This window comes from Python bivittatus, unplaced genomic scaffold (assembly GCF_059951505.1).
Source record: "Python bivittatus isolate LINGU-HERP-01145 unplaced genomic scaffold, Pbiv_v1 ctg000180_np1212, whole genome shotgun sequence".
NCBI classification, from domain to species: Eukaryota; Metazoa; Chordata; class Lepidosauria; order Squamata; family Pythonidae; genus Python; species Python bivittatus.
The window spans coordinates 131,475-152,337 of record NW_028277047.1 but is presented as its reverse complement, the minus strand read 5'-3'; the positions used below and the strand labels follow the sequence as shown (position 1 = coordinate 152,337).

At 50.5% G+C, this 20,863-nt stretch overlaps 1 protein-coding gene across 2 annotated transcripts; it reads left to right on the top strand.

Annotated features, from left to right (window-relative positions):
• The first annotated feature begins 872 nt into the window (after positions 1-872).
• On the top strand, positions 873-17,950 carry VPS45 (vacuolar protein sorting 45 homolog). 2 transcript variants are annotated; one of them, XM_007429072.4, is made up of 15 exons: positions 873-1,102; positions 1,187-1,321; positions 1,620-1,680; positions 3,107-3,186; positions 3,442-3,510; positions 4,443-4,580; positions 6,229-6,339; positions 6,492-6,626; positions 7,267-7,380; positions 7,634-7,801; positions 8,726-8,884; positions 9,211-9,318; positions 9,581-9,702; positions 12,839-12,970; positions 17,395-17,950. In XM_007429072.4, exons 1-15 carry the CDS (start codon positions 1,010-1,012, stop codon positions 17,486-17,488), a joined length of 1,719 nt encoding a protein of 572 aa, XP_007429134.2. In that variant the 5' UTR covers positions 873-1,009; the 3' UTR covers positions 17,489-17,950. The 2 variants fall into 2 exon arrangements, with proteins under 2 accessions (XP_007429134.2, XP_025022963.2); XM_025167195.2 differs by lacking the exon at positions 17,395-17,950 and adding an exon at positions 14,552-17,388.
• Positions 17,951-20,863: the final 2,913 nt, after the last annotated feature.

The window sequence follows — 20,863 nt, the reverse complement described above, 5'->3', positions numbered from 1 at the left end:
CAGCTGCTCCTAAGCCACTAAGGCCCTCCCGGGGAGGCAGAGCTGGCCATCCAGCCCTGAAGCGGCACCTTCCTCTTGCTGAAGCCCCGTTTCAGCCCCCCCCCAATCCCCTGGCTGGCTGGCTGGCTGGCTGGCTGCCTTCCAAAGGGAGCTGTCCCGGGTACCGCCGGCCACCTGGATGTTGCCCCACCGGCTCTGCCACCTTAGACGCTGGTCTCTGGCACCCCTGAAGGCGAGGGCCGTTTGAGGCAGGAAGCGCCTGAGGGGCCCAGGGCAGAAGCGGGCGGCGGGTCCCGGAGAGCCTCTCGCGCCCACCCTTTCGCCTGCACAACCTGCGCGGCGGCCCGTTCCTCGCGCAGACAAGCCGCAGCGCGGGGACCTGGCTGCGAACGAGTGCAGCCGGGCTCCTCGCGGCTCCGCGTTGCCGCACGGGACGCCCAACCGCGGCGGCCCGAGGAGCTGCTTAGGGGTCGTCTCAGCAGCACCGCGAAGTCCGGCCGCCCGGCGGGGCACGGAGGCGGCCTCGGGAAGCCTCGGCGAAGCTTAAGGGGAAAGAGGCGCGCGCGCGTTTCCAGGGAGGCTGCAGTCCCGGGGAGGGGAGGGGGGCCGGGCCGGGCCGCTTCGCTTCTCTGGCCCGAGGCGCCCTCTCCCCGGGGGCTCTGGAGCTCGGAGGACGGCGCCGCCTCCCCGGGATCGCGGCCGCGCGCGCACCGCAGAGCCAAAGGCCGAGGAAGCGCGCGCCTGCGCACGCGGCTCCCGCCCGCCCGCCCGCCCGGCCGCCGCTCCAGACCCGCAGCGAGAGCGTCCGAGCGCAGGCGCGGCCCCACCTGCTGGCTGGAGGCGGCCCCGGCGAGCAGGCTCCTGGGGCTTGTAGTTTGAGCCGCGGCGGCGGCGGCGCAAAACTACAGTTCCCAGGGCTGCGAGGGGGCGGCAGGAAGTTAAGTTCGGCCGCTTCGCCGCGAGAGGAAGAGCGGGGCGAGCCCGGGCCGCCCCGGCGGAGGCCGGCAGGATGAACGTGGTGCTGGCGGTGAAGCAGTACGTCTCCAGGATGATCGGCGACAGCGGGGCGGGCATGAAGGTCCTGCTGATGGACAGAGAGACGGTGAGCTGCGCGAGAGGGGGAGGGGGCGGGGGGGCGCAGGCCGAGCAGGCGGGGAAGGGCGTGACGCCTCTGCCTTCGCGCTAGACCGGCGTCGTGAGCATGGCGTACACGCGGTCGGAGATTCTGCAGAAGGAGGTCTACCTCCTCGAGCGCATCGATTCCGCCGGCCGGGAGAGCATGAAGCACCTGAAGGCCCTCTGCTTCCTGCGGCCCACGAAGGTGAGCCCCGCCCCGCCCCGCCCCGCGGCCGCGAACGGGCTGGCGCGGGCCCTGGAAAGAGGGCCGGGCCTGCCTTCTCGGGCGGCGGCGGCCCCTGGCCCCTGGCCCCTGCCGCCCTGCTCATCGGCGCCCGCTCCCGCTCGCGCCCGCGCCGTGGCGATGCCCCTCGAGGGGAGGGATACGTGGTGCCCTGGATCCCTTTTCTCCGGGTAGAACCAGCCGCCAGCTTCCCTAGCTGGCCTGCCGTTAGTTTGCGGATCTCTCCACTTTGTCCTCTTTGGATTTGCTTCTCGGCCAGGAAAACGTCGAGTATCTCATCCAAGAGTTGCGGAGACCCAAGTACAGCTCTTATTTTGTTTGTGAGTACGGCGGGGCTTTGCCCGCGTTTCCCTCAGTATTTTGGTCTCGTGGCTAACGGGGGATGGCGGGACGGAACGGGGCTTACGTGTACAGGTCGCCGGGGCCGCTTCTGCTGGGGCCAGGAGTCCTGACCGAGCCTGCTGTGGGGAAGCCAGGACGCGTTGCGGGTCTTCCCCCCTTCCAGTCTCGCCCCCGTTGGCCTTCCTGGCTGGCCTGGGGGAGATGAGACAGGTGGCAGGTAGGCGGTGAAGCCACGTTGCCACCCTGGACTCTCCCCCCCCACCGCCTGGCATGAGTAGCTTTCGGCTCTGCAGAAGGGCATCTGGTATTTAACTAGCCTCGCTGCGCGTTAATTTGCTTTTGGCTTTCTTGGTGTTTTACAACCCACTGCACTTATAATCTGATTAAATGTATTAAACCGTAGTCTTGATACTATACCGTTTTTTGCTCTGTTTTTTCTTAATTTGAACTTCAGTTGGCTTTTGTTAGCCCAGATTAGACTTTCTGTATGTGAGAAACGCAGGCTGTACACCTCTTGGATGAATGGATAAATTGCTATTACATGACACACTCGAACTGCCCATCCTGAGCAAGCAACAAGGACCCAAAGCTTGGCCTCTAGGAGTCACTCTTGGCTTAAGTGGCCACCCTGATCCGGCCAGTGGTTTTCGGTCTGGGTGCAGAAGGTTAAGATGTATCATAGATTGCTCCTGAAAACACAATGCTATCTGAAAATGCAGGGAAGGCCTGCTGAGCGTGGCACCCGCCCACCCCCGCCCGCGGGAAAGACATGGGCTAGACAGAACACCTTTCCACAGTAATCCCCATGCTCTGGAATACGCTTCCCTGGAGCTCTGTTCAGGCCCTTCTCTGTTTGCATTCCTCAAGGCTGTAAAACCTCTAATACTGCACTGTGCCTTCGGAATATGTAGTTCTTTTTTTTATTATTATTATTATTATTACTACTACTACTACTACTGCAGTTAATTGCTTCATTCTTCTTCGTGCTCAGAGTCTATGGATAGGGTGGTTTACAAATATTATAAGTAAGTAAATAAGGTAACTATAAAAGGAGATAGATAGATAGTTAGATAGATATACAAATGACAAGAATACCTATGATCTGATTTTGACTTGTGATGATTGCTTGTGGGATGGGTTACTGATGCATTATGTCTGCAGACTCCAGGCCAGGTGACCTGCTTTTGCCAAGCAGGAGCTGAATGGGGAAGGGTGGCAACTAGTGCCAAAGTCCAGATTAGATGCCAGTGCTTGTAAGTAGGACTAGGAAACAGTTCCTGCTTTTTGCCCGCACTCATCCCCGTCTTCATCCTTCCTTTTGCCCTGCAATATTTTGGTAAGTTTTCAAAAGACTCTTATTCCCTACTGGCTGCTTATCAAGCTGTCCTACGGCCCTCGTTTCAGATTTCAGCAATGTGATCAGCAAGAGTGATGTCAAGTCTTTGGCGGAAGCTGACGAGCAGGAAGTGGTAGCTGAAGTGCAGGTATGTGCTGCCCTGGAATCCTGCTGCCCAGACGCCATGCTCACTTTCGGAGATCAAGGAAATGTTTTAGAAGCAGAGAACAATTTTTCCAAAGCCAAGCCCACAACTGGACAAAGGTTTTTTAAACAAAATTGCTGGGTGTCCAGAAAGCCAGGCCTATAGCTACCTGCTCCCAGGGACTTGGCCGGTCACACGGTCAGTATGCTAATATTGCTGTAGCATGGCACTGGATTGTTTCTACTTTTCTTTTGGTAGGAATTCTATGGAGATTACATTGCTGTGAATCCACATGTATTTTCTCTCAACATCCCTGTCTGCTGCCAGGTAAGGTTGTCATGGTGGAGCAGGGTTGTGCGTTTGAGAGTGGGGGAGAGAACTTTTACTGCCACCATCTTTCTTGTGTTGATGCATAATTCTTCTGGGCTGGCTGGGCAGAAAGATAATGAGAGCTTGCTGAAAATTGCACTTCCTAAAGACATTAGGTGGCATTCTGCCGTTTTTAGCTTTTGGGGCTCTTAGATATTTTAAAATATTTTAAGACATATGCATGGGTGATAGATTTTCTTTTTCTTCAGTGGGAATATGGGGCAATTCTGTTTACGTGACAATGGGCTTTACTGGAGCAGTCTTGTGACTTTTACTCTTCAGTAACCAAAAATGTTACTAAATATAGCAATGTCATGTAGGAGGCTCCCTTCCGTGCTTGTAGCCTAAATGCCCTTTTTGTATGCACTGCAATCTTGTCAATCTGTCACAGGTAGATTTAGGAAGTTTTGTTTTAGAAGTCAAAAGCTTGCATCGTCGCTGTCTTTACTTAAAGCTTAAATCAAAGAGCAGAGTGACAACCTGATAGCTGAAATTGAGCCAAAGGGAGTTTTCCGTGGTGGGTGAGAATTCGCTTCCAAATTGCAACCAGCCTTGTTTTGCAAAAGGGATCTGGAGAAGGGCTTCCATGGATGACACAGGCAGAAAGACTGGTGTTTAGGCTTGGAAGGGCAAAAATGCCTGGAATACTGACTTCTGTTTGACTGAGGTCCATCTGGTCTGTTCTTAAAGAGCCAAAGTTCCTCAGAACCCGGGAAACTAACCTCTCCTAGAACTTGACATCCCATTATTGGCAGTTTCAAGCAAGGATGGGGCCCTTTTTTCATAGCCCATCCATTCTTTTCCTGCTTTGAGCAGATACTTGTTTGGGGCCAAGCCTAGGCAGCTTCAGGGTAGACCTTTTGCAAATCTCTCCCCTTTTCTATTTCTAGGGCCGCAGCTGGGACCAAACACAGTTGTCCAGGACTACTCAGGGCCTCACTGCCTTGCTTCTGTCCCTGAAGAAGTGCCCTATGATTCGTTACCAGCTCTCTTCTGACTTGGCTAAGAGGCTTGCTGAAGGCGTCAAGGTATAGTTTTATAATCTTCATATTTAGGAGATCCAAAAGCCTCTGGCATTCACACAGCTTCTTTCTATGTTTTTAAAGTATTTATATTCTGTGCTTCCTCTGGAAAGTCTCCGTGTGAGGCTTGTGTACAGATTTGTTCTTGTTGTTCAGTCGTTAAGTCGTGTCCGACTCTTCGTGACCCCATGAACCGCATCACGCCAGGCCTTCCTGTCTTTCACTGCCTCCCGGAGTTTGCTCAATTTCATGTTCATTGCTTCGGTGATGCTATCTAACCATCTCTTCCTTTCTCCTTTTGCCTTCCATCTTTCCCAGCATCAGGGTCTTTTCCAAAGAGTCCTCTCTTCGCATTAGGTGGCCAAAGTATCTGAGCTTGGGCTTCATTATCAATCCTTCCAATGAGCAGTCAGGGTTGATTTCCTTTAGGATTGACTGGTTTGACCTCCTGGCAGTCCAAGGGACTCCTAAGAGTCTTCTCCAGCACCACAGTTCAAAGACATCAGTTCTTCGACGCTCAGCCTTCCTTATGGTCCAGCTCTCACAGCCATACATTGCTATTGGAAAAAACATAGCTTTGATTATGCGGATCTTTGTCGGCAAGGTGACGTCTCTGCTTTTTAATATGCTGTCCAGGTTTGCCATAGCTTTTCTCCCGAGGAGCAAGCGTCTTTTAATTTCATGGCTGCAGTCTCCGTCTGCGGTGATCTTGGAGCCCAAATAAATGAAGTCTGTTACTGCTTCCATTTCTGCCCCTTCTATTTGCCAGGAATTGATGGATCCGGATGCCATGACCTTAGTTTTTTTTAATGTTGAGTTTCAAGCCAGATTTTGCACTCTCCTCTTTCACCCTCATCTTTAGTTCTTCTTCACTTTCTGCCATTAGGGTGGTATCGTCTGCATATCTGAGGTTGTTGATATTTCTCCCTGCAATATTACTTCCAGCTTGTGATTCTTCCAGCCCGGCATTTCCCATGATGTACTCTGTGTATAAGTTAAATAAGCACGGTAACAATATACAGCCTTGTCGTACTCCTTTCCCTATTTTGAGCCAATCGGTTGTTCCGTGACTGGTTCTAACTGTTGCTTCTTGGCCCGCATACAGATTTCTTAGGAGACAAGTAAGGTGGCCTGGTACCCCCATCTCTTTAAGAATTTGCCACAGTTTGTTGTGATCCACACAGTCAAAGGCTTTTGCATAGTCAATGAAGCAGAAGTGGATGTTTTTCTGGAACTCTCGTGGTTTCTCCATGATCCAGCGAATGTTGGCAGTTTGATCTCTAGTTCCTCCGCCTCTTCGAAGCCCAGCTTGTACATCTGGTAGTTCTCTTTTCTGGTAGTGCCTCTTTTCACTAGGAGTCTGTTGGCTTGAGGTTGGGTGTTTCTCTTGGCACAAGAACAAGAAATAGGGTGGCTCTTAGCTCAACCTCCTGGCCGCTCTGCTACCCTTCTTGCTTCGAGAAAGAAAGCCTAGCTACAGGTCCGGCAAGGAAGGGGCTTTGCTTAAATCTAAGAGCAGGGGGCTGAGACTGACTGGAGGAGCCACTTTGGGCCAATCTCTGTGCTTCTGGTATGGCGTCGTAGAATAGCTGCGTAGGATGGAGACGCTGCTCTCCATCTCCCTTTAACAGAGGAGCTTCTTTTCCCCAAACAGCAAGTGATCACGAAAGAATACGAACTCTTTGACTTCCGTCGCACTGAAGTCCCTCCTCTGCTGCTGCTCCTGGACCGCTCGGACGATGCCATCACTCCACTTCTGAACCAGGTGAGTGGCTGCCTTGGGGCTGCGGAGGCTCTGAAGGATCGGCTGTGCCATCACGGTTGGAGTCTTCAGGGCAAGAGGGGTTCTCTTCTTCTTCAGTGGCACCACAAGAGAAATGACTTTGCCATCTCTCCACTTTCTCCCTCTCTGTCTAGTGGACGTACCAAGCCATGGTTCATGAGCTGCTGGGAATTAACAACAATCGCATTGACCTTGCGCGGGTCCCGGGCATAAGTAAGGACCTCCGGGAGGTGGTCTTGTCTGCTGAGAATGATGAGTTTTATGCCAATGTAAGAAGTTGGGCTGCAAATCTGCATTTCAGATTTCGGATTCCAGTTCTGCCACAGAGCGTGGCATTCTCTTTCCCCTGCCTCCAGCCGAGTTTTTGGATTAAAACTTGGATTACTGGCTCTGCCAGGGTCGTGGGTTGGACCCTGGACTATTCAAACCAATAATTGGATTCATGCGTCGCCCTAAGCCTTAATATGGTTTTGTTGGAATTTAATGTGGCTTAATATGGTTAATATGGTTCGGTTGGAGCTTGAACCCAGCCAGTTGCGATTTAATCAACAAACCATGGCTTATTGTGATGTGTAGAGCCAGCCAGGTTTGACCAAATGTCAGGTCCCTCCAACATACAAATGTAACACATGTGGCTGCACAGAAAGCACTTTCAATTAGCCACCTCCAGTGTGCCCTGCCTTGCTGTTCTGATATTGGGATTGTATTGAGAAGCATGCAGCCCAACTTCTCCTGAGAGCCAGCTGACATAATGTGATGCTTTGATGCTCCTTTGTGGCAGCCAGGGTTGATGATGGGTTGGGCTCTCGCTGAACCTGGGCACTTCGTGGAACTTTTCCAAACTTGTAGGGGGCTGGTGCTTTGGAATCCCCCTCCCCTTCTTCAGATTGTCCCTTCGCCTCTCCTTAGAACATGTACCTGAACTTTGCGGAAATTGGCAGCAATATCAAGAACCTGATGGAGGACTTCCAGAAGAAAAAACCCAAAGAGCAGCAGAAACTAGAATCGATTGCAGACATGAAGGTTAAGTGTGGGGGGGGGGAGTAGGAGGGATGTTCTCCCCAGGCAGTTTACCCACTGCTGGCTCAGCTGTGGGCATTGGGTAGACAGCTGCTTGCAGCTGTGCAATTTGGGGCACTCTTGAGTGTCAAGGAGGCTGCAGCTCGGGGGGGAAGCCTGCTTTATATACAAGAGCTCCCTGACCTTTCTCTGCCTGACCAGCCCTGGGGTGGCCCAGGCAAGGAGCCTTACATAAAGTTCTCCCTTCCCCTTCCAGGCCTTTGTGGAGAACTATCCCCAGTTCAAGAAGATGTCTGGCACCGTCTCCAAACACGTGACGGTAGTGGGGGAGCTCTCGAGGCTGGTGAGCGAGAGGAACTTGTTGGAGGTGTCCGAGGCAGAGCAGGAACTGGCCTGCCAGAATGACCACTCCGGTGCTCTACAGGTACCTCCCGGGGCCCTGCTCCTGCACATGAAAGGGCGTGCCAGTGCAGCTGCCCCAGTGGGGAAAAGTAAGACTTGATACTCCCACGTTGCTACTTTCAAGCTTCCAGCACTTAATGCTCCCGACCCTGTAAGGGAAATGAGCGTGTTCCTCGTCATGGTAAGCCAAGATGTATTGACCATGGCATAAACAAGCCAGAATAGGCTTTTTCATATTTACAGTTAAGCCCTAAGGTGGTTTAACTTCTATCTTAGGATCTTATGTGCATGCTGATAACCATCATTTGTGAATTAGTGGTGAGCGAACCCAGCTGATAGTGGTTCAGTCAACAAATCTGAGCGAACTGTGGTTCAGTAGGAGATGAGCCTTCAGTCTCTGCATCCTTAGGTTTTTAACTGTATAGAGAGCGTGCTTGGCCCTCCCGCTCCCAAACGGATGTCCCTGTTCTATTTAGGCTTAATTTTTACTGGGTGTTGATAAGGCCGCTTCCTTTCCTATCCTATCGGTGGAGCCTGTTTTTTAGCCCTCCGTCGACTGGGTGAGGAAAAGGAATTGTGGCCATGGCATTCAGGCCAACTTTTAATTGACGGAAGGCCCAGAACTCGTCGGGAGGCCGTTAGGAAAGCAATCTTCTCTGAATTCTGCAACCCCGGGGTGTTGTAGGAAGCAGCTTCTTTTAAATAAAGGACTTGTTTTGTGAGGACGGACTCTTTTGAGGGGAATCTGCCGCCGCCTCTTCTGCTCTTTCGTTGTCAAGGGGAGGAGGCTCGTCTCTTTGGCAAAGGAAGGGCAGGCTACGTCTCTCGGTTGCTTGGGGAATGGCATGGCGGCCATGCCTTTTACTTTTCTTCCTGAGGCACGGCGTCACTGCTCTGCTCAAGGTACTGCTGCAGTCCTGAGAGCGGCGCTGTTCTCTCTCCGTAGAGCATTCGGCGGCTCTTGCAGAACCCCCGAGTGGCTGAGCTGGATGCTGTCCGGCTGGTGATGCTCTATGCCCTCCATTACGAGCGCCACAGCAGCAACAGCCTTCCGGGGCTCATGGTGGATCTCAAGAACCGAGGGGTTTCTGAGAGGCTTCGCAAGGTAAGCGGCCTCGCGGAGGAAGCTCACCCTTCTGGGGAGCTCAGCGGTTTAATTTCGCTTTCTGGATTTGATGGTTCTAGGTTTGGCTGAAAGCCAGCAGCTTCTTGAAATCCACGTGGAAACCTGCGGGCGGGCCGGCCGGCAGACTGTCCAGCGGTGTTTGCTGAGCACAAACCCGGGAAGTGGAAGAGGCACATCTCACCTTTTAGCGCGTTCTGTATTTTTCTTTAGAAATCAGCCCCCTCAAACGGAGGGAGTGTGAGTAGGGCAGTATTCCAGCTTTGCGGAAGTCTCAGAGGTGTTCTCTTTCTCCCCTTTTTGGATAGCTGGTGCCTGCCATTACAGAATATGGAGGGAAACGGGTTCAGTCAAGCGATCTCTTCAGCCCAAAGGATGCCGTGGCCATCACCAAACAGTTTTTCAAAGGGCTGAAGGTATTTTTCGTTTCCATTATTCTTAGCTACATCCACGTTACAGCTATAGTTGTGTTCTTACTCTGCACGGAGGTGGTTTACGAAAGGGCCAAGTAAAACGGATTCATATGCAATAAACATACTGCAAAGAAGGATTATGTTTGTGTATGAAGAATGCAAAAATACAGTAAGTTTCATAAACAGCATGCGATAGGGGCTGAATTCTCTCTTGACCTTCTAAACGTTTCTTCAGAAATAAACGCTTCCTTTTATTTCTGATTAGGGGGTTGAGAATGTGTACACGCAGCACCAGCCTTTATTGCATGAGACCCTGGATCAGCTCATCAAGGGTAAACTGAAAGACAACCAGTACCCGTATCTGGGCCCCAGCAGCCTACGCGACAGGTAACCGGACATCAGGAGTTGCGGGGAGCGGGGGGAGCTTTTCCTCAGAGCTCCAGAGGGATAAATGTTATAGGGCGGCTAATGATGACTTTGGCATTTGCAGTGGACGTTGAGGTTATTTTAACATGAATGTTAACACTCCCTTCACTGAGATGCTGTTGCTGGAAACTGCCATAATGGCCATGAAGTCGTAGAGTGAGGGGTAAATCTGAATAATTAAATCTTCCCTAACTAGGCACTTTCTAGATGTGGAGGGCTACAGTGCCCATTTCTCCTCCCTGTCTGTCTTGGTATGAGGGAAGCCTTAATCAAATAAGCTCAGAGAGGCCTGGTTGGCCAAGGAGGATGGGTGTTATCTTGGATGGATGAGTCCAGCTTAGTTAGGGTTTGAGGCAGGAGGTTCAGAGGCATGGGGCTCTTGTTCTTGATGCTCAGAAGGCTGCCACGCTATGTCCTTTCTTCCATCCAGTTAAAAGAACGACAAAACTCTGTGGAGAGGCCCTTGTGATGCACCAGGGGCGCTCAGGCTGGTGAGTTCTGTTCCATTTACCAGCTGAGTTGATGCTGAGTTAGGAAGTTAACCCTAACTCATGAGCTGAGTTAGGAATGCAGAAAGGAGCAGTATAAAACTGCACTTTTATAATGTGGTAAAACTATTGTTACTGTTTTTCTCATAACAAAACACAACACTTTTCTTCCTTCCGGTCTCCTGGAAACTGCTTGCCAGTCATCACGACACTGATCTGTCGCAAGCGAGAAAAAGCAGCGCTTCTGTTCTGGGCCGACGTTGGTGGGGTGTCAGCTTCTGGCCCTTTGCAGCCTAGCTGTTCCAGCAGGTAGCGTTGGCTTGATTGACAGATGGCTGCAATGCTGGGAAGTCTATTTTGAGAAAGGAATTTGATTTCTGCAGCCTGTATATGTGGTGCAAATTGTGAGGAGAACTGGTTTTTCTCCTACTGAAAGCGTTTTTGTACGTAATGTAGGGCAAGAGTAGTTGTGCTCAGAGTGAACTTCTTGGATGTTTTCACACAGTTCCTCTCCTTTAACCTGGTACATGAAAGGCTTGCTCTGCTCTGCTTTCTTCTTTTTTTATGTAGCCTCAGCTTGTTTTTTTTGTCCTCAGACCCAGTTGCCCCAGTTCTCAGGGGCAGCTGCCCCCCCGCTGCCTGTGTTTCCGCAGGAGCGTGGAGAGACCACTCTTTCCCTCCCTGCGGACAACTCCAGCGGCCCTGGCGCTCTCTGGGCTAGGGCGGGAGTTCCTCTTGCAGTCTGGGCGTGCCCACCTGCTGCAGAGAAAAGCCAGCCCCTGTCCTTCTGCTGTGAAGCTTTTGGGTTGTTCTGATCTTGCTCTGTCTTCCTTTATTAAAGCCATGCTTGCTTTGGTGGCCATCTCGGAATAGTTGCATGGGTTTCCCCAACTGGCCATCCTCCAAACGTGCTGGACTAAAACTCCCGTTGTTACTCGGCCAGTGTGTTGATGAGATAGGAATGGTAGTCCAGTACCTATGGAGGGGTGAACTTGAGGGAAGCTGACACCATCTGTTATTTCAAGTACGTTATTTTTTTCCTCCTCTTCCTTTCCCAAGCCGCAGCGCGAAAGAGTGCTGAGTAACTTAGGTTTAGACTGCTGTGCAGATCCCGCCCATTGTTAAACTGTTAGGCCTCCATGTTGCAACTCCCCACCATGGCTAAGTATATTGGTGTCGTCTTGAAGACTTGTGGGAAGGCTGGATGTCATTATTTCTTCCAGATTAGAACTGACGAACCTGTGAGGGTTGCTTTCTAATGGGAAAGCCTTGCACTTCTTACTGTGGATCTTGCTCTTCCAAGTGTTTCTGCAGTTACGTTGCCCCATTTCTTTGTTACGGTCTCATTTCGAGCAGCTCTTTGCTCTCCACTCTTCTTCCACTCGCACAAGCTGTCCGCAAGGAAGCCACCCAGTGAGTTGTGTTCTTGAATCTCTTCCTATTAACAGAGAATCAGTTCTGCTTGAAACCCCCCGGGGGTCCTTTTGATCAACTTTGTGCAAAGCACTGGATCCACTAGGAACAGTTGCCAGGGATGACCCACCTTAGCAACAGAGAGAGGGGAACAAGCCAAGGAAAGAGAGGGAGAGGGGGCTCTGCCAGACTGGCCCTTTTCTGCAGAGCTCTGAAACTAGTTCTCTAGGACATCTGGTTCTCCCTGGAAACTAATCAGGCATCTCTGAGTGTGAAAACAATAGCAGTAACAGTAACATGATTGGATCCATTAAAGAAGGAAACAGAAGGCTTAATATGTGCAGCACAAGAACAAGCTCAGCAAGAAGTGCCATGGAAATGAAAAAAATGGGAAACAACAGCAAATGTGGGTTTTGTAGAGAGAAAGACGAGGCTGTTGACCATCTAATCAGCAGCTGTAGCAAAGACAGTCCATAAGACAAGACAGGATCACGAATGGCAAAAATAATACATTGGAATTTATGCCAAAAATGCTCTAAAGTATCGGTACGACCATTAAAAAGTGCTCCAGAGTGCCCACATAAACAATTTATGGGATTTCCAAATTCAGATAGACCCACATCTAGAGCACAATATGCCAGTCATCATAGGAGTTGAAGAAAAGTAAATGTTGCTTATTGATGTGGCAAATCCAAATTACACTAGTGGAGCTCAGAAGGAACTGGAAAAGTTTGTAAAATTATTGGTTCTTGAGAATTGAAATACCAAGGTTATGGAATAAACTGGCAGAAGTTTTCCCCACAATTAATGGACCATTAGGAGCTATAACAATGGAGTTGTTAAAATAGCTGACAGAACTAGAATTATCTAATTTCACAACATTAAGTTTCCCAAAGACAACTTTGCTTGGAAGTGTATATATGTTGCATTTGGGATAAAGCTTGAATCGGCCCTAAATGACCAGCATTTGCCAAGTATTCTTCAGAAGGGGCTATAGAGCAACAACACTAGACGATACGGGGCAAGAAGACCTGTAGCTGTGATCGGTGGCGTACGGAATGGGAATGCCAGAGGGGTAGCTTTTCCAGGCCCAGCACTCTTCCAGAGGAGTTTATCAGGCCCGGTTGCTGCTCTCCAGCTAATGGTTGTGTCTCTCGTCTGCCCTTTTCCAAGCGCTCTGTCCACGTTCTTTGCAGGCCACAAGATATCATCGTATTCATTATTGGTGGGGCAACTTATGAGGAGGCGCTGACTGTTTACAACCTGAATCGCACCACCCCTGGTGTCCGGATCGTGCTGGGTGGGACGACTCTGCATAACACAAGAAGGTGAGTTGAACCTGGAGGCAGAGCCGTCCCATTGTTTTCAGTGATGTATCTTTTCTTTTCCATAATAACGGAATACTGGCAGGGCTCTAGTTTTCACTGTCCCAAATAAATCTTCAGGGAGGGATGCAAGGGCACGAAGCTGAACAGGAGCACAAGAATAATTTTGCTCCACGTTCAGTCGTGGACTGACTAAGCCTTCTGGTGCATGGAGCCAATTCTAAGAAGAGATTGTGATGTGTTTCATCCTGATTTTCCCAACCAACTTCCAGAAGCATCATGCCACATCCTGTGGAAGGGGGTTGGTGGGGGTTGTAGCTGACTTCTCTAGAGAGTTCCTGGAGGGGAAAGACTGATTCAGCATTTTCCCAATGGGTTTGGTGCCCCACAAATAGGATGGCAAGCAGACATCCCGAAGTAGCTGTTCTTCCTTTGATTCTGGAGGAGATGTGCCACCACTGAGAAGAAGTTACATTTCCCTATTTCCCCCCCTCTTTTTATTTAAGCTTTCAAGCTTACGTTTCTCCTTCCCTCTTGCTGCCTTTGGGAAAAGGGCAGCTCCTTGAAGATGCTTGCTTTTTGGCAAATGCCTCAGAGGGCTTAGGGAAGAGTGGGCTTTTGGATCTTCGTTAGGCTCCACTCCACAACAGTGCAGTGAAAGGGGGTTGCTTTAATTGCTCCAGGAGATATTTTCCTTGCTGCAGAAGTGCCCCTAATGAACTGCCTTGTGTTTTTTAAAAGGTGGGACTCACATGCTCGTTTATCCCAAGCTGTTGGGAGATCTTGGGGACCAAAGATTAGGCCAAGACTTCAAAAAGGGGTTGTTTCCCAACTGTTGGGGACTGAATCAGTGGCCCTCTGTGATCTTTCCTTGGTACAGTACTTTAAAAGACCACCTTTATTTTTAAGATTTCAACAGCAGGGCTGTAACGGTAATATATTAATAGCAGACATTGGCCTGGGCGTAGAAATGTCCACTGTAGGACTTGCACTGGTCCAAGGACCCCCCCACCCCACTTGCAAGGACTGTGTCCCTCTGCTCACCCTTGAAGAGTTGTTTCTTCTTGCAGCTCCTGAAAGGACAGAGGTAATGGGAAGGGGAGAAAACGGTTTAATTAAACACCAAATATATCCCAGTCCTTCAATTAGGCTGCAGGGTTAAGGACCTCTGGGAAATGGGTTACAAAGGCAAGTCTGTATTAACCCGCATTTTGACCAAATCGTGACCAAATTAGCTGGGCTTCCATCCCTGCTCATACATCCCTATTTAGCTTTTGATTTTGATATTTTTTAATAGCACTCTCAGCTTAATTGAGGGTGAATGAACCTCTTTCTGCCCCCAAATTATTCCTGATTTTCTTCAGACTGGAGCTTTTTTACCACAGCCCGGACCAAGACATCTGTGTGTGTTGCTGAGGCTTCAGCCTTGGTTGATGTTAATGACAAAGGTAATGGCCCTTGTTTGCTTTGTGTCAGATTCCCTTTTAGAGCTTTCCAAACTAGTGGCATTTGGCAGCGAGTTCTCCAGTTTACCTAGGCGTTGTCTGTTCACGGCCTCGTATTTTATCTGTCCCGAATCTCTAGTATTCAGGATCCTCCTGTTGCGAGAGAGGGAGACGGCTGCTCCCTTCTCTGCTTTCTCCATGCCAGCGCTGAGAGCTAGATGTTTTGATTGCTGCGGAGCGGGCCAGGCAGTGGAGGCTTTCTGCTCTGAAGTACCTTGCGACGTCACTCGCCGTGCTCTGGGGGAAGAAGGCTGCCCGAGGGCAAGGCAGCTGGGATGGCTTCGGCCTTTGGCGGTTTCAGGACTTTTATATGCATTGTCCTGTTTGCTCCTGTTACCCTGGAGCTCCTGAACTCTGTGTGAATCCGGCTGGCACAAGAGGCCTTTTCTGCCACGAAGGCGACCATCCAGTCCACGCTCCCTGAACAGGGGAGGGCTGACCCTCAGGAGGCCCTCTCTAGCTGACCCTTCTAGGACTCGGACATTGTGTCCTCTTGCAGTACTCGTTCTTTCATTCTGATACCATTGCCAGTGTGTAACCATGCTGTTTAAGCAAGCGTTCTTCTCAGTGCATATCTTACCAGCTTCTGTTTTCACACCCACTTTGAGGAAGCACTGCGACACAGTCGATCGGCCTCCTCTAGAGGGGCACCCTGTCGAGTTTCCAGCTTAACCAGGAATACATCTCAGGACAGAAATTAGTTCAGCAAGTTATAAGAGGCAACAGGGGTAGGTAAGGTCGTGACAGTTCAGTAGCAAAAGCCCATTGCTTGTGAAGCAGCGTCTGTTCCCGGTCTAGGTACATGTATGAGCCTGCAGTCACACGTGCGTGCCCAAATGTGGTTTTTTTTTTTTTTTTTTACGGTTAAGTCACTTGACTCCTGTGAATCCACAGGTGTGGGAAATGTTCACCTCCCTGCCACATAGCCCTGCTAGTACAGCCAGCTCCTGTAGCAGGACAGGATCCAAGAAGCATCTGAGTGGGCACCTCTCTATCTTCACGTGACCCGGTCTCAATGGAGAAAATGCTAACGCGGGTCCTTTGGACTATCAGAACCCAGCAGGCGGCTTTTTGGCTTTGGCGTGCTTTTGAATCACAGGTGTGATTCGGGTGTGAAAAATTGCACTGTGGTGCAACCAGCCCATGTACAGTTGATGCCCTGAGCCAGTTCCTAGTGTGGAAGTTGGCGAAAAGCAGCTGGTGTTATTAGAGCTGCCTCCTAGAGGGGAGGCTGCTGCTTCTGCGTCTTCTCTGAGGCAGACGTCCCAGGAGGGCCTGGCCTTTGCCTCACTGCGGTGTGTGTTCAGGGGCGTTTCCTGAGGAGGGAGAGCGGTGGGGAGAAAGCGGTGGGGGGCGAAGGGACTTCCTGGCTTTCTCCCGGAGAGAATGGAAGGCATCCTGGAGCACAAGTCGAGTGGTGCTTCTCATGTTCACCAGAGGAAGAGTGCAGGAGTGCGGACTGGAGCAAACCCTTCTGACGGATGATCTTCCTGGAGCTCAGCCACGATATTCTGGTCCTCTGTGTTCAGAGGGAGTTCCCAGAAGTTGCTGACATACAACGAAGATGAACTCAATCCATGTGGGATGTTCCAAGAACGCTTCTAGATGGAGAGCTGACAGGCAGGGAAGAGCCACTGGTCTGAGGCGGGCGGCTACGTAAACTGAGTGAATGAATAAATAAAAATATCCCCGGGTGACGTTCAGGCGAAGACTCGATCTTTGCGCGGGCCCAGACTAGAGCCTTTCCTCCCGTCGCTGCAGTGGGTTTCAAGCGGGAGGGTTCTGGGGTGGGTGAGGCTGCTGCTGGTGGGCGTAAGGGAAGAGGTGCGTGCTTGGATTTGTTTTTTCCTAGCCGCATGAAAACAAGTTGTTTTCATTAACTGTCGGATGCCTGGCCACCTCTCCAGAGCCAGGGTAAACAAGGGGCTGAAGTTGGGAGAGGGCCCGGGAGGCTCAGCCGTGGAAATGACCAGGGCAGTTTGGATCGGTCCTCCCCTCACTGAGTGTAACCACCTCACATAGTTGATCTTATGGAGATAAAATAAAGGCGGGATAGAAATCTAACAAATAATAAGCAAAGTAAAATAAAAAACAAGAAGAGTGCTCCAAACAGCTAATGGAGTTTCAAGCGAAAAAGCACAATCAGGTTTTAAGAGTGCATAAATCATGAACCATCTTTAAAACCGTTTTCAAAGATGAAGCTGAAAGGTGATGGCGGTTGTGTGTGTGCCCTCAAGGCAGTCTTGACTCCTGGCAACTGCCCGGATGAGTCCTTGGAAGTGGTTTGCCCTTGCCGCCTTCTCCCTGGGGCTGATACCCTCCCAGTTTCTAGCCTGGTGCCCCAACCACTACACCAAACTCTATCTCTCAAGCCAAAAGCACTAATCCCTTCTCATCAGAAATCTCCAGCAGGAGCATTGCTGAGCTTAACAAGTCTTGGATATTATTTCGGAGGCTTCTTTTCATAAAGTGGCCCCAGACGTTACTTCTGGAGCCTGTGGGTTTCTCCTCGCTCGTCTTTTCATCAGCAGCCAGAACTTGGGGGTGGTATCTGCACTGCATTTCCCCCCGTCCCCAAGTCTGCTATGCTTTCTACTCTGGCTCTGGTGGTGTTCATGCAGGTGGGCGGGTGAATCCCCAGGCAAGGGGAAAGGGCTCGGAGAAGGGCTCGGAATCACCTTGTCTGTGGTCCCTTGGGAGCATCCCGCTTTCCTTTCTTGGTCCTCAGCTTCGGTGCGGCAGGCGCAGGGATGCTTTTAAAATCCAGAGGTGAAAGTGTGGCCTTCTGTCCACTTCTGTACCTGTCTGCACTCCCAAGGCCAGATCCTGCTCACTTGGCCAGAGGCTGGCCTTTGGAGCCCACCAGGGAGAAGCTACTCATTTTCTTCTAATTCTCCCCGGATGTTTTTCTCTCTTCCCCAGCTTCCTGGAAGAAGTGTCTGCTGCTGGCTTCCGTGGACGGGGCACAGAGAGCTCGCAGGGGATGGCCCACGCTGCGGCCAGGCGGCTGAACTGAGGCTGCGTTGCTGTTTGTTCTTTCCCAGCTATCTCAGACCGAAACTCGTCCGACGTGTATTCTGGTTCGGTGCTTGCTGAACTCCGTGCTTGGGAGTTGATCTTCTGGATAAGCGCTTCAGAAGACCAACTTGAGGCCTCCCTTCTCATATTATAGCCAGATAGCACAGGTGTGATGGAGGGTGTGGTACTTCTCTTTCTCCCTCTCTCTCTCTCTTTGCTTTTCTGATAACAATTTTTCGAAGGGTTGAAGAGGAACGAAGATGAGCCTCCAGCTCTACAGTGATTCCTGGCTGCCTCCTTAGAAGACTGTCCAGTCTACTGGGCTGTCTCTTCCTCCTTGTACTCTTCCTTTCATGAGTTAGTCACTTCTCTGCTTGTCGTCCGTCTGCTGAGAGCTACAAAGTGAACCCCTTAGTCCTCTGTGTGAACTCCAATAAAAAGACACTGTGCTTTTATGGCAGAGAGAGAATTTTGGTTTCTTTTTTAAATGAGTGAATATTGCTGGAAGAGCTGCAGGCCGGCAGGCAAGGGAATGGGTTTGCTTGTGGAGGATAATATTGATGCTTCCTGAAGACATCTGATGGGACTGGAGTGCTAGGGGGTGGGCGGGGGGGAGCTGTTCGGTCCTGTGGAGTCATTTGGCCTGCTTATGAACACAGCGGAGCTTACTATGGGCTGCAAGCTGGCCCAGAATATTCTTGGCACCATCTCAAATGCAGGATTGAATTTTTTGCATATTTGTGTGTATTTCAGATTTGCTCCTGTTGGGAGTTTCTGGTTGGATTTCCTTGCCCTAAGTTTTGTGTGTGTGTGGTAATTAGAAGCTTGGAGGGAGTTTTCAAGTTCCCCTTTAATTTTTATTTTCCTTTTATTAGCCCTGACACCGGCAGAGTACATTGTGGAATTTTTAAACATGACATATTTGGCATCTAGTCAGTCTAGTGTTGTATCTTGTATCCTTCAGAGTGTGTATGTGGGGGAGGGAGTTGGTCCTTCTGTTATCGTTGGACTGGAACTTCCAGCAGACCCAGCACTGAGGGACGGGAGTGTTACAGTCCAGGGACAACAGCTTGACCGTAATTCTTTTTAACTATTTGTAGCTGCGTACGAGTGTGTGTGTGTAAAACACCAGTCTCGTGAGATTAAGAGACTTTACAAGGAGAAGCAATTTATGGCACATTTGTGGTAGGTTTGGGTCCAGGCTTTTCTGGAGGTGTTCCACGGGCTTCCATAGGAACTTAATCATAGGACCTAACCCTAACCCTAACCCTAACCCTAACTGCAGGAAAACAAGCTGGCTAGGAGGAAATCACTCAGCCCTGAGGAGTCCAGTTCTTCTCCTCCTCTTGTAGCTCTTGTGGGCTCAGCCCGCCAACTCTCAGCATGGAACAGGAAGCTCCCATCGTGAGCAGGTTAGATTCTCTTTCTGATGCAACGTTTCATATTTTTTAATCCGCTGTAATCAGAACTGGAGTTTTGAGTGTTAATGAGTCAGACTTAATTAACTGGCCTGCAATCTCCTCTTTTTTATTCTTGTTTTCAAGTTAGACATAAAATTAGTTGACCCTTCTTTCTGGGAAACATCAGTCAGAGCCACAGAATATGGACTTGGAGGGGAGGGAGGGAGGAGGCGCTGCCAGGGACTTTCAGGCAAAGCGTGGGGCCAGGTTATCTGCGGGACCACTCTCCCGGAGGGGGTCTGCCTCTTCCACCAGGTCAGAGAGGGTGGGCATGCTCCAGGCCCCTTCGCTTAAGGGCTGCCCTCAGGTGGGACCTAGGAAGCATGCCTTTTCTGTAGCAGCCCCTCCCCTGTGGAAGACCCTTCTCCCCAGGATCCAGCAAGCGCAGAGCGCCCGCTCTTTCCCCCAAGCGCTGGAGTAGAGCGAGGTTGGAGGCCAGAGGTGGTGGTGTTGGATGGACCAGAGAAGGATGGCTGAGGCCCCAGGTTTCGCTTTTTTTGGCTTTTGTGTTTTATTGCTGCCCAGAGTTGGGTTTCTTAAGCAGAATTTAAGTAGGCCCCTTCTTTTGATCACATGACTGAGGATTAAGCCCCAAATGCTTTTACTGGTCCGTGTTTTCTCCTGAGGCTTGAGCAGCCTCTAGGAAGAGAGAAAAGACCACGGCTGGTCGGGGTCCCACAGTGTTCTTTCTGCTGCTGGTCCAGAAAAGGTGCCTGTTCTCGAAAGTGGCAGTTCACTAAAGCGTTTGCCTGTTCAACAATATGTGGTCTTAATGGGAGCCCACTCTCCCTGGATTAGCAATGCAGTGTGACTTTCCTCCATGCACATTCAATCTGCAGGCAGTTCTGGTCTGCATCTTCTTCCTTACATAGAATAATGGCTTGCAACAAGAACTGCAGCACACGAAGCACCTTACGGGACCTTATTCCAGGGTAGATGTGAACCTGCGCAGTTGTCGTCCTGGCCTCACAGGGAACTCTGGAACTCGTGCCAGGAGAAAGGGCCCAAGAGCTGCTGCTGTGCTGTGAGGGAAACCAGGATGGATGAATAGCTGGTGCATCTGGAATCCACATCTCATGGATACCTACCAGCCTCTCAAGCAGGGATGGATAGCACTTCCCTAAGCAACGTTGGCAGGCAAGCGGGGGGGAAATGCTTCCCTAAGTTTCTCACCAAAATAATAAGTCAAATTGGTTCTCATCCTGCTCTGAGTCTGATCTAGTTTTCCATGACCTTAGTTTCACCTCTTTGTTCCAACTTGCCTGGCAGTGGTATGACAAGGCTTTAGAGAGTGGTGAAATCTTGTGTCCTTTTCATTTGGAGGTGACAACACCTATTGCTATCTCTAGATCTGTGACTGTGTGTGTGTGAGAGAGAGAGAGAGAGAGAGAGAGAGCATGGAAAAGAGAGATGTGGGGAAAAGTAGCAACCGGTCTGTATTCCCTCAGACCTGCCAAGTGCTGCCGGTCCTCTGGCTCAGATAGGCAAGAAGGTATTTTGGTAGCTAATGACTTGTTGGAGAATCACAATAACAAGAGGGCAAAATTGCAGCATGGATGATGTGACTGTGCCAGGATGAAGAAGATAAAGAGATGATTGCATGCCTTTGTTTTCACCCTGTGCCGGCTCTCTTTCCCTCCCTCTGTGCCTTTTTTCTCAAGGTTGCTCCATCTACCCACTGACTACCCCCTCCCTCTGCTTCAGAAAGGAAGCTTCAGCATGCTTGGTGTAACTGAATGCAAGCGAGTTGTTATTTTTTTCCATTTCTTTTTTCCATCCTGTCTGGCATTTCCAGGATGTGTCCAAGGTTGTTTGACGTGAGCTACTGCAACACAGCTCACCAGCTTTTGTATTAGTGCTAGTGCTGGTCGAGGCTCAAAATAGGGCAGGAAGTCATTCATGGAGGAAAAACA